The sequence below is a fragment of the Danio aesculapii genome, chromosome 10, assembly GCF_903798145.1.
Source record: "Danio aesculapii chromosome 10, fDanAes4.1, whole genome shotgun sequence".
Lineage (NCBI taxonomy): Eukaryota > Metazoa > Chordata > Actinopteri > Cypriniformes > Danionidae > Danio > Danio aesculapii.
In genome coordinates, this window is record NC_079444.1 from 2,255,311 (window position 1) to 2,268,918 (window position 13,608).

The following is a 13,608-nucleotide window of genomic DNA, read 5'->3' on the forward strand; positions in this document are numbered from 1 at the left end:
GTTGAACTGCATCCCAATCATCACTAATACTGCAGAAGACCTACTGGAACCTGCATGGACTCAAGATTCTCACAGAAATCAGTCAAGTTTGGTGAAGGAGAAATCATGGTTTGGGGTTACATTCAGTATGGGGGCGTGCGAGAGATCTGCAGAGTGGATGATCAACATCAACAGCCTGAGGTATCAAGACATTTGTGCTGCTCATTACATTACAAACCACAGGAGAGGGCAAATTCTCCAGCAGGATAGCGCTCCTTCTCATACTTCAGCCTCCACATCAAAGCTCCTGAAAGCAAAGAAGGTGCTGCAGGATTGGCCAGCCCAGTCACCAGACATGAACATTATTGAGCACGTCTGGGGTAAGAAGGAGGAGGTGTTGAAGATGAACACAGAGTATCTCGATGAACTCTGGGAGTCCTGCAAGAAGGCTTTCTTCTCCATTCCAGATGACTTTATTAATCAGTGATTTGAGTCATTGCAGAGATGTATGGATGCAGTCCTCCAAGCTCATGATGGAGTCAGACACAATATTCATTCTGTTTCCACTGCAGCATGAGCACATATTCTATACTGGACATTATTGAAGGTTCAGTGAGCAGACTTTAGTCTAAGCAGAGTCAGACCTTACTGTCCTAATGAAATCATTCAAAATCAAGGCATGCTCATATTTTATTTTGGTCAAATAAGCGTAATCTAGAGGCCTTTACCTTTCATATAAGACACTTCTGATACCAAATGATCAACTAGAAGTCGAGTTATTATTTGCTGTTCCTAAAACTTGCAAAGGCGACAAGACCTTTTGTCAGGTAGTGTAGTATTTATTATATTAGTAATATATTTTATACTAAGTAATTTATTATATTTCAGTGGTTTTGATTAGTTCATTTTTTATATATTTGTGCACAAATTATAAAAATGTTTAAGGCTTTTAAATGCTTTCTTGGTCTTTTAAAATGTATTTTATTTCCATTTGATGTCTATTTCAAGCACTAAACAGAGATGCATTTACAATTATGCTTTAGTTCATGTTAACCGTAACAACCCTAATAAACCGATATAATCGTGAAAGTACATGACATGCAGAAATATGCTAATCCTGTGTGTGTGTTGTTGATTAGAGATGAGCAGTAATGTGCAGTCGTCCTCAGTGAAGCAGGATCAGCAGACGGGTGTTGAAGATACTGATGAACTGAACACTGAGAGTGTGTGGAGTCCTGCAGATCAAGAGCACAGGATCCTCATGCTGGACCCGCAGCACAACACACCGGTGAGAAATACACAACTAATGCCTCTCTTAGACTGAGCACTGCAGCACATTTACATTCAGTCATTTAGCAGACGCTGTTGTCCAGTTGAGGAGGCATTCAGCGATTCAACATGAAGAGGAAAGACACACAGTAACACACAGTTACTGCTGATTATACAGAGGAACTGTTAGTGTTCAGAGAATTAAAGTACAAATAAAATCAAAACTAACCATATTGATTGTGTTCGCTCACATTGACAGTTTTGTTTTCTTGTTTATTTGGTTTACTTGGTCTTGTTTACTTGGTTATTTTAGTTCTTTTTTTTTTGACAAATAGTTTCAGTTTTCTCCCAAACAAAAACACAATTAAACACAAAACAGAACAAAATGAAACAGAACAAAAACCCAGCACAAAACATTCATTTATTTTCCTTCGGCCTAGTGCCTTTATTCATCCGGGGTCGCCACAGTGGAATGAACCGCCAACTTATCCAGCATATGTTCTACACACAAGATGCCCTTCCAGCTGTAACATATCACTGGGAAACAACCATACACACTCATTCATACACACTCATACACTACGGCCAATTTAGTTAATCAATTCCCCTGTAGCGCATGTGTTTGGACTGTGGGGAAAACCGGAGCACCTGGAGGAAACCCACACCAACACAGGGAGAACATGCAAACTCCACACAGAAATGCCAACTGACCCAGCCGGGACTCAAACCAGTGACCTTCTTGCTGTGAGGCGACAGTGATAACCACTGAGCCACCGTGTCACCCCCAACACAAAACAAAAACCCAAAAGAAATGTTACAAAAAAACTAAAGCAAATCAATAAACAAAAACAACCCTAAACTAAACGAAAAAAAAAAACCCTTAATAAACAAAAAACAAAACAAAAACAGAACATAAACTTTAAACTAAGCAAAACAAAACAAAAACCTAAACTAAAACAATAAACTGAACTTAAACAAAAACCCAAACAAAACAGAACAATATGTAACATAATCCCCAAAAAACCTAAACTAAACAAATAAACAAAAACAAAACAAAACAAAAATTTAAAAGAAACAAAAACAAAATCTAAAACAAAATCTTAAAACAAAACAAAACCCCAAAGAACTGAAACCTAAACTAACTTAAAACCTGAACCAAACCAATAAACAAAAAACAAAACTTTAAACAAAACAAAATAAACAAAACAAAAACTCAAAAGAAAACAATACAAAATAAAACTAAACTAAACCAATAAACAAAAACCTAAAACAAAAGCTTAAAACAAAGAAAACATAAACTTGAAACAAAACAAAAACCCTAAACTAAAACAATAAACCAAAAATGGAATTTAAAACAAAAGTGTGACAAACAAAACTAAACAAAAACCCAAACAAAACAGAACAATATAAAACAAAATCCCAAAAACCTTAACTAACCTAAAACCTTAACTAAACTAAAATCTAACCTAAACAAATAACAAAACAAAAATTCAAAAGAAACAAAACCAAAATCTAAAACAAAAGCTTAAAACAAACAAAACAAAACAAAACAAAAACCCCAAAAACCTGAAACCTAAACTAAAACCTGAACCAAACCAATAAACAAAAAACAAAACAGAACAAAAACTTAAAACAAAACAAAATAAAACTAAAACTAAAACAATAAACAAAAAACTGAATTTAAACAAGTGTACCAAACAAAACAAAACAAAACAAAAACCCAAACAAAACAGAACAATATGAAACAAAATCCTAAAAAACCTAAACTAAACTAAACAAATAAACAAAAACAAAACAAAAATTTAAAAAGAAACAAAAACAAAACCTAAAACAAAAGCTTAAAACAAACAAAACAAAACAAAACCCGAAAAACCTGAAACCTGAACCAAACCAATAAACAAAAACAAAACAGAACAAAAACTTTGAACAAAATAAACAAAACAAAAGCTCAAAAGAAAACTAAACTAAACTAAACCAATAAACAAAAAACAAAGCCTAAAACAAAAGCTTAAAACAAACAAAACACAAAACAAAACATAAAGTTGAAACAAAATAGAAACCCTAAAATAAAACAATAAACAAAAAACAAAACAGCACAACATGAAACAAAAACCTCCCAAAAAATAAACTAAAAGCTAAACTAAACCAACAAACAAAACAACAAAATGAAACAAAAACCCCAAACAAAAGAAAACACAAACCCTAAACAAACAAAACAAAAACCCAAAAGAAAGTGTGACAAAACAAAAACACAACACAAAAGAAAAACTCAACGCAAAACAAACAAAAAAACCTCACAAAACAAAAAGAAAATCAAACTATTATTGAAGACGAAGCAGTATCGAGTGTTGACGGCTGTCTGTGTGTGCGTGTGTGTTGCAGGATCTACTGGATCTGGACGATCTCTCTCCGCTGAGCGCAGGCAGTGTGTTGAGTCGGCTGGACTGGGCTGAAATAGAGCGCTTGGTGGCGGACGAACAACAGCAGGACTGAAGCTTCTTCTGCCTCCAGATGTTGCACAGCTGCAGATCTACACTGTGAAGGATTGTGGGATTTGTGTATGACTGGAGCGTTTGTGTTGTCGGCACAGATTCCAGCAGAATAAACAGGGATGGCTTTAATGACTCTTCTCTGGATATAGAACTGTTTACTTTAATATGATTATCTGTAAATAAAAGCGTCTTTCTGAGACTCGCTGTTGAAAATCCTTTAATAAAATGTCAAGCTGAAGGTCTCGTTGGTCTGATTTATTAATGACAGTCATTCACAACTCATCAGTAATATGAGCTCTGTGCAGAAACGGCATCATATTTAGTCAATTTTTGTAATTATCCCATAGATTAGTATCAGTGTTGGGTAAGCTACTAATAAAAAAAGTAATTCATTACTATTTACTAGGGCCAGACAGAGTTATCTGTTGCTGTTTCTGCATAGAATGAGCTACTTTATATGTGTATTAAATATATTTCAGGAGGGGAAAAAAGTCATTTCGGGAGTAAAATAAATGAACATATGAAGTACAAAACAACATTTTAACTTTTATTTTTGCAATTCAAATCCAGTTTGATCCACTTGTGTGGTAAACAAAGCAAGTCTCATATAAAATAACTACGGATAGGCAGAAAATATGACTTTACAAACTGTATTGTACGTAAATCATTGAAACATTTGCATATTAGTCAATAATATTACTGTAATTAATTTAAAAACCGAATACATAAAAGTGTTGTTGACCAGTAGTTTCATTTACTCAAATATCTTGTCCCATGACATTTAATCCTAATTTAAAACCAACTAAGCTAAAGTAAACTAAACTAAACCAAAGACTATACAGGGTGGGACATTTATATGGACATACCTTAATAAACTTGCTTAATAAACAAACAATGGTGTGCTTGGTTTTAACGTAACTTTATTCTTTCACAAGTTATTTAAAAGCCCCCTCACATATAATAATGTGCCACAAACAGGAATATTCACATTTTATTAAGGTGTATCCATATAAATAGCCCACCTTGTATATATATATTATTTAGTCTGGAACAGTAAACTCAATTAGTTACTCAATAAGTAATTGAATTATTTGACTAAATGCTTAAAGTCCACATAATTCTAGACATTATAATTTTAACTCTTATTCCATAGATTTGAATAAAATAAAACTTTTATATTTATAAATTAAGAATTAAACGACATCTGTATCAAAACTCTAAATGTTTCAGTGTAATGATGCCATGTTTCATACTTATATTGACATCCATTTTCTTATCTATCTATCTATCTATCTATCTATCTATCTATCTATCTATCTATCTATCTATCTATCCATCCATCCATCCATCCATCCATCCATCCATCCATCCATCCATCCATCCATCCATCCATCCATCCATCCATCCATCCATCCATCCATCCATCCATCCATCCATCCATCCATCAACTGTTCTATCTATCTATCTATCTATCTATCTATCTATCTATCTATCTATCTATCTATCTATCTATCTATCTATCTATCTATCTATCTATCTATCTATCTATCTATCTATCTATCTATCTATCTATCTATCAGAATTATTAGCCCCCCTGTTTATTTTTTTCCCCTAATTTCTGTTTAACCGGGATAAAATTTCAACACATTTCTAATCATAACAGTTTTAATAACTCATCTCTAATAACTGATTTATTTTCTCTTCACCATGATGACAGTACATAATATTAGACTGGATATTCTTCAAGATATTCAGCTTAAAGTGACATTTAAAGGCTTAACTAGGGTAATTAGGGTAAAGTTAGGGTAATTAGGCAAGTTATTGTATATTGATGGTTTGTTCTGTAGACTATTGAGGAAAAATAGCTTAGAGGCTAATGATATTGACCTCAAAATGGATTTAAAAATATTAAAAACTGCTTTTATTCTAGCTGAAATAAAACAAATAAGACTTTCTCCAGAAGAAAAAATATTATCAGACATACTGTGAAAATTTCCTTGCTCTGTTAAACATCATTTGGGAAATATTTGAAAAAGAAAAGAAAATTCAAAGGGGGGCTAATAATTCTGACTTCAGCTGTTGGATATATTTACAATTTATATGCATTTCTTGGTAAATGTAGGCTTCATTATCTGCAAAATATATTTGTGTACCATAAATAAAAGCAATTTCTTCTCTGAATTGATTTTTATGGAACTGTTGAATTTAGTATTTAGGCAAACTTTCTCTGAGGCGAACTCAGGTCAGCGCGGCTTTGCTGAACCCAAAGACTGGCTCAGGGACTTTTATTGTGGCACTCTGGCGTCTCGGAAGTGTGTGATGTTATTATCATGGCCGATCAGAGCAGTGATGCTGGTGAGTTTATGAGTTTAGTTAGTTTAATTCTTGTTTTAAGTCGTGTTCGTGAGGTAAATGCGCTGAAAATGCAGGACTGTGTTTTGCTGAAGCCCGCAGTGCTTTAATGAAGGCATTTACCGTCACTGAAGCTCTTATTAGCATCACAGACTGATGCACATGTGATTCTCATGCCTGTTTAATGACATTCAGAAAATAAATAACTTTAGCCTCACATTTTATTCACGGACTCATTTTGGTTGTCAGTGTACGTCTCAAATTTTTACAGATAATACCCAAAATGTGTTGAAATACAGTGTTTGGAATTGTAAGGTACTACTATGGTATTCCATGATATTACATGACTTACTATACAATACAATGTGTTATATAACTCACAATGTCATATCCTATGCAGAACACACTGTAGCCTACTCCTGACACATTTATAATATATTAAATTGGGGTAAAGTTGGTTTTATATTTGTACATTTGTATTAGCTAACGGTAGTATTACCACATTCGTATTTAAGAACAGTAGTATTAGCACATTTTTTTCATAAATACTCGATCTTCCCACATCACCCTACTGAAAAATCCAGCTTAAACCAGCCTGGCTGGTTGGCTGGTTTTAGCTGGTTGACCAGCCTGGTTTTAGAGGGGTTTTGGACATTTCCAGGCTGATTTCCAGCCTGGTCTTAGCTGGTCAGGCTGGAAAATGACCAGCTAAAACCAGCCTAGCCAGGCTGGTAGCCCAGCCAAAACCAGCTATGTCCAGCTTAAACCAGGCAGGTCAAGCTGGTTTTAGCTGGATTTTGCTGGTCATTTTCCAGCTTGACCAGCTAAGACCAGGCTGGAAATGGCTGGAAACCAGCCTGGAAATGGCCAAAACCCCTCTAAAACCAGGCTGGTCAACCAGCTAAAACCAGCCAACCAGCCTAGGCTGGTTTAAGCTGGATTTTTCAGCAGGGCAGCCCTTCCTATATTTTAAATTAATGTAAATTTATGGTAAACTTTAATATTTGCACATTCAGACTTTCCCCTGATTAATAAAACATCAGAAAAGTTTTCTTCGCAAATTGAACCTAATATGTTTTCATGTCATACATTGTATATTTGGTTGTATATAGGCTTTGACATGTGTATATAGCCAATATTGCTGATATGGCATTAAAACGTAAATAAATGAGTGAATAAATGAATATATAAGTAAATAAAACAAAAATAATGTACTCATTTCTAATAATGATTTCTTTTATCTTTGTCATGAGGACGGCACATCATATTTGACTGGATATTCTTCAAGATATTTAGCCTAAAGTGACATTTAAAGGCTTAACTAGGGTAATTAGGGTGAAGTTAGGGTAATTAGGCAAGTCATTGTATAACAGGGGTTTGTTCTGGGGACAATCTAAAACAAATATAGCTTAAGGGGGCTAATAATATTGACCTTAAAATGGCTTTAAAACAATTAAGAACTGATTTTATTCTAGCCGAAATAAAACAAATAAGACTTTCTCAGGAAGAAAAAAATATTATAGGAAATACTGTGAAAAATTCCTGAATCTGTTCAACATCATTTGGGAAATATCTGAAAAATTCACAGCAGGTCGAATAAAAGGCTTTAATTAGGTGTGTGTGTGTGATCTCAGGTGCAGATGGAGACCTCTCCTCCGTCATGGGCTTCTCTGGGTTCGGTGAGTCTTCACACTCAGATCTGAAATCATCAGCTGATGTTGTCTGATAATGAGTTTTAATCCACGTTTCTGTCACGCTCAGGGAGGAAAGCTCGAACCTTTGACCTTGAGGCCATGTTTGAGCAGACCAGGCGGACAGCCATCGAGAGGAGCCAGCGAGTGTTAGGTCAGTCTCAAAAAAGAGAGAGAATTCACATATACCATCACTAATGAGATAAATAATTATAATAAATAGTGCTGGGCAAACATTAATCGAGATTAATTGCATTCAAAATAAAAGTCTTTTTTATTAAATATATATATTTATACATAATTTAAGCGTGTGTATTGTGTATATTTATTATGTATATCAGACCTGTCACAATAATCAATACATGCGCAACACATGGACATGTCCTCAATTATTATTACTATACATCATCCATACATAAACACCAATTCTAGCAACATTTCAGCTGATTGTACAACATCTCAATCTCTATTGGAGACGTCAGTGTCAGTATGGTTAAAAACACTCCAGTATTTACTGTAAATTACTATAGTATATTTTAATGTGGGTGTCTGACGACTGAAAATAGATCTGCTAGCAGATATCGCAGCCTCTGTTACTGTTTACCTGCACTTACCTGTTAATGTTTATTATTATTTGTGTAGGATATGAGTGTCACATTCTGATTCCAATACCTCATTATTAAACTCTTAAATATGATGTGTTGTTTGGAAGAGTGTGCAGTACTTGCATATTGATATTATATTGTTCTGGCATTATTTAATGAGTGATATTAAAATGACGATAATATAATTTATTGCAATATATCATACAACAAAAAGTAGATATCGTGACAAGCCTAATGTATATAAGCAAATCCAGCGTTATGGAACTCGGAGAATGTCTGTGTTAACATTATATTGAATAATCTGTTTATTTTTTATAAGATATATAGAGTATATAGAGTTCTGTGAGCAGAAAAACATCAATGTGTAAACATATATTTTAAATTTGTGAAATAAACATGCGTTATGGATGTGACTGAAATGTCTGCAAGTTTACAGTATACAACATACTTTGTAGAAATTCTGTGAATTAAAGTGCACAACCCAAAAGAAACAATGCTAATCAAAAGGAGAAGTGCTGCTCTCTGTAGAACAAACATAACTGAGTTTATTTTATTGGACGTTTTTGCATTTCTGAGGGAAAAGCTTGGTTATGGATGTGACAGATGTGAAATTGGCTCTTTGGTAAATTAAATATAATGGTTTGAAAACATTGAAAAACACAAGCCTAAGCCTAATATAAATATACGCCTGCATACTGTATGTCTATTTGACACAAATTATAAATCAATTTAAATATCGGTGTAGGAAAATCTGTTTTGGATAGTTTGGTTTCAGTGTACGTGTGTGCATCACATGTATACATAATGATTGATCTTAAAGGGATAGTTTACGCAAATATTAAAAGTTACTCACTATTTACTCTTCCTATTGTGCTTTATTTCTTCTGTGAAAGCCTGTAACCGCTGACTTCCATTGTAGGAAAAACAAATACTATGGAAGTCAAGGTCCAACATTTCTCAAAATATCTTCTTTTGTTAGCAGCAGAAGAAAACAACAGAATTGCTCTTTTAGAATTGTAGTTTTCTACCTTCAAATAAGTGCCCTGTTACATACTTCTGAGTGGATTGATTAAAAATAGTCTTATTTTACAGAAAACCCCTTAAATTTTAAGATGCATGTAAAGTATTGCATATTTATCATTTAATTTATTTCACAATAATCTGTTAAACGGACAAAAAAGTCTAAATTTTGTGTTCCATAATCTATAATTTCTCATCTTTTTATGCACATTCCTATTTTGGTTTCATTTTATTCTATCCGGTGGCAGTAAGATGAGGGAATATATATATATATATTTGCTATCTTATATAGATTAAAATGATAAAGATGTATCTGATATTGGTAAGAGTGTATTTTTATGTCTATATTTTTGTTCTTTGCACAAATACTCAAATTTAAGTCACATACACATGCATACATTGGAATACATTTTAAAAAATGGTCTCATTTTACACAATATTCTCTAAACTTTAAACAAGGGTTGAGTAAATGATGACAGAATTAAAATTTTTGACTGAACTATCCCTTTAACATTGAGTTTTTCTGTTCCAGAGGATCGTGAGAAGCAGGAGTTGGAGGAGAGCAGCCATAAGGAGAAACCGTCCACATCCAGGTACATCACCATCATCTTTGTCTGCTTTATCATCAGCAGATTTACACTCTGTGTCTGTTGAATGCTCGATTCTGATTGGCTGATGAGCATTCTAATGCCCAGTTCAGACTTGACATAAACAATAACAAATAGACATAGACTCAGAATCAGAAAGAGCTTTATTGCCAGGTATGTTCACACATACGATGAATTTGTTTTGGTGACAGAGCTTCTACAGTGCTACAGGATTACAGAGACAGGACAAAAAACAGATAATAAATATATAAAAAAAAAAATAGAAGTAGTGAGTGCAAATATACAGATTGACAAGTGTATGTACGTGTTTATTACTATATACAACGTTATATGTGCAGCTGTTATGTGCAAATTGGCATGTAAAGTGTTGTTAAATAAGTGTATATGTGTATAAAAGTACAGTAGTGATGTTGGTTCCACAATTATTATCATCAAGTGTTCATGAGATGGATTGCCTGAGGGAAGAAACTGTTTCTGTGTCGGGCTGTTCTGGTGCGCAGTGCTCTGTAGCGTCGACCAGAAGGTAAAAGTTCAAAGAGGCAGTGTGCTGGGTGTGAGGGGTCCAGAGTGATTTTGGCAGCCCTCCTGCTCGCTCTGGATAAGTACAGTTCTTGGGGAGTAGGAAGGGTTGTACCAGTGATTCGCTCAGCAGTCCGAACTATTCGACGTAGTCTTTGGAGGTCGTATTTAGTAGCTGAGCTAAACCAGACAGTTATTGATGTGCAGATGACTGATTCAATGATGGAGGTGTAGAACTGTTTCAGCAGCTCTTTGGGAGGTTAAACTTCCTCAGCTGACGAAGAAAGTACAGCCTCTGTTGAGCTTTTTTGACAATGGAGTCAATGTGAGTGTCCCACTTCAGGTCCTGAGAGATGGTGGTGCCCAGGAACCTGAATGACTCCACTGCTGCCACAATACTGTCCATGATGCTCAGTGGGGGGAGAGCAGGGGGGTTTCTCCTGAAGTCCACTATCATCTCCACTGTTTTGAGCGTGTTGAGCTCCAGGTTGTTGTGACTCGTCACCGTCCTGAATGAGGCCGATAAGTGTGGTGTCGTCTGCAAACTTCAAGAGCTTCACAGAGGAGTCTTTTGAAGTGTACAGGGAGAAGAGCAGTGGGGAGAGGACACACCCCTGGGGGGCGCCAGTGCTGATTGTGCGGATGCTAGACATACATTTTTTTGTGAAGGGCCAAAAATCAAACTTGATTGAGGCTAGTGGGTCGAAGGTAAATATAGCTAACATGATTAATTTCCTAATTTATTTAATAATATTTCAAAATAACTAGAAGACAATTAATTAATGCACCATAACTGTTTTACCAATTTATAAATAACTTATTACAGTAAAAACATTATAAGAGAACAGAGTTACACTAGTTTTTGCCTTGAATTGCTCACCGATGTCTTCTGCATAGTCTAATCTACTGAGTGACAGTATTTACATTTTAAGACATCAGGTTTATTTACATTTAAGCTCAGCAATAAACAAACAACCAAAAAAAAGTTTACATTAGATGGGATGGTGGGCCAAATGAAAAATTACAACGAGCCAACTTTGACCCGCGGGCCCTACTATGGGCATCTCTGATATAGACATACAAAACTCTCTTAATAATGATTTAATAATCTCGCTTTGTAAAGATTAACCCTTATGACTGGGTTTGTGGTCAGATATGGTGACGTCTCTCTCTCTGGTGTGTTCGTGGACAGGAAGCAGCAGCCGGACAGTGATGACAGCGACTCTGATGTCATCGGTCCTCTTCCTCCTCCTGCTCAGGCTGATGATGATGATGATGATGATGGAGTGGTCGGACCACCACTGCCACCTGGATTCATGCGCAGCACGGCTGATGATGAGGATGATGATGATGATGAGGAAGATGATGATGACGATGTGAGTGTGTTTGTCTTATTTGTTCAAGAAAACATCTCCATTACAGCGGATTGGTTCTGATTATGAATGGATTGGTCATCAGGACTATTAAAAGTGCCGAACAGCTTTCGACTTGAAGGCTAAGTAACGCAATGGTCTTTTAAAGTCCCAATGAACCGGAAGCTGCCACCGTTATTTTTCCCGTATTGTGACGCAGTTCCTATCGAAACAGAATATTAAACGAGAAAACAGTGGGCGTGGCTTGTTTTTTTCCACTGCGAGCTGATTGGATGTAGTAAAGTAGGCGTTTCATTCAGAAGGATGGGGAAAAATGCAGATAACACAGGTTATTTAATGCAAACAATGAACAACACGTACATTAGAGGATCTGTTCATGTTAGTTAATGAAAATACAGTAGTTTATTGTTAGTTTGTGAACTCACACTGCATTAACTAATGTTAACAAGCATGCATTCGGATGTTAATAATGCATTAGTAACTGCTGAACAAAGATTAATACAGCTATTGTTCATAATTAGTTCTTGTTAGTAAATACATGAACTAATGAAATGTAAAGTGTGACCAAAATTAGCTTTAGCTTTGTCTGGTTCTACTGGCTCAGTTTTGATCTGATCTGATCTAAAAGACTTATTTTCTTTGATGTGAGACTGATCAGTGTTATGTGATGCTCAATGACACTCAGTGCAGGTTGTGTGTGTGTGTGTGTAATGTGTCAGTGACGCCGCTAGAGGGAGGCACTGCCGTTCTTCATCACTGCAAATGTTTCAGACACATTTATGGTTTGGTCATTTGACTGTAGACGTCTCTATCGGGCTGTTGCTGTTTGCTTTCAGAGACATTCTGTTCCTTAGTTTGGATGAAAACCATGAAAAAAAGACCCAAACATTTCTCATATCTTATTTTTTCACATCTGTCATATTAAACTTTAATATTCATCAAATATTAAAAGGTGTATTTAATTTCATTTTGTAAGAAAATAAACATTCGATTTATATATTGGGATATTATGGTTATGTTGTAATAATAATAATAATAATAATAATAATAATAATAATAATAATAATAATAATAATATACACTCACCGGCCACTTTATTAGGTACACCTTACTAGTACCGGGTTGGACCCCCTTTTGCCTTCAGAACTGTCTTAATCCTTCATGGCATAGATTCAACAAGGTACTGGAAATATTCCTCAGAGGTTTTGCTCCATATTGACATGATAGCATCACACAGTTGCTGCAGATTTATAGGCTGCACATCCATGATGCCAATCTCCCGTTCCACCACATCCCAAAGGTGCTCTATTGGATTGAGCTCTGGGGACTGTGGAGGCCATTTGAGTACAGTGAACTCATTGACATGTTCAAGAAACCAGTCTGAGATGATTGGTGCTTTATGACATGGTGCGTTATCCTGCTGGAAGAATCCATCAGAAGATGGAGACACTGTGGTCATAAAGGGATGGACATGGTCAGCAACAATACTCAGGTAGGCTGTGGTGTTGACACGATGCTCAGTTGGTACTAATGGACCCAAAGTGTGCCAAGAAAATCTCCCCCACACCATTACACCACGACCACCAGCTCGAACCGTTGAGACAAGGCAGGATGGATCCATGCTTTCATGTTGTTGATGCCAAATTCTGAGCCGAGCATCCGAATGTGGCAGCAGAAATGGAGACTCATCAGACCAGGCA

The 13,608-nt window shown here is 35.6% G+C and overlaps 2 protein-coding genes across 2 annotated transcripts in view; both read left to right on the forward strand.

The window, feature by feature from the left end:
• Positions 1-3,970, forward strand: part of cplane1 (ciliogenesis and planar polarity effector 1) — a 63,092-nt gene extending 59,122 nt beyond the window's left edge. Inside the window, exons 52-53 of the mRNA XM_056467430.1 lie at positions 1,119-1,267; positions 3,631-3,970. Of these exons, the coding sequence (XP_056323405.1) occupies positions 1,119-1,267; positions 3,631-3,741 (260 nt within the window). The 3' untranslated portion in view covers positions 3,742-3,970. The remainder of the gene's footprint in view (positions 1-1,118; positions 1,268-3,630) is intronic.
• A 2,076-nt stretch (positions 3,971-6,046) lies between these two features.
• The window catches only part of LOC130236296 (WD repeat-containing protein 70), a 110,866-nt gene continuing 103,304 nt past the window's right edge, over positions 6,047-13,608 (forward strand). The window contains exons 1-5 of the mRNA XM_056466967.1: positions 6,047-6,095; positions 7,727-7,771; positions 7,854-7,937; positions 9,941-10,001; positions 11,728-11,911. Of these exons, the coding sequence (XP_056322942.1) occupies positions 6,071-6,095; positions 7,727-7,771; positions 7,854-7,937; positions 9,941-10,001; positions 11,728-11,911 (399 nt within the window). The 5' untranslated portion in view covers positions 6,047-6,070. The remainder of the gene's footprint in view (positions 6,096-7,726; positions 7,772-7,853; positions 7,938-9,940; positions 10,002-11,727; positions 11,912-13,608) is intronic.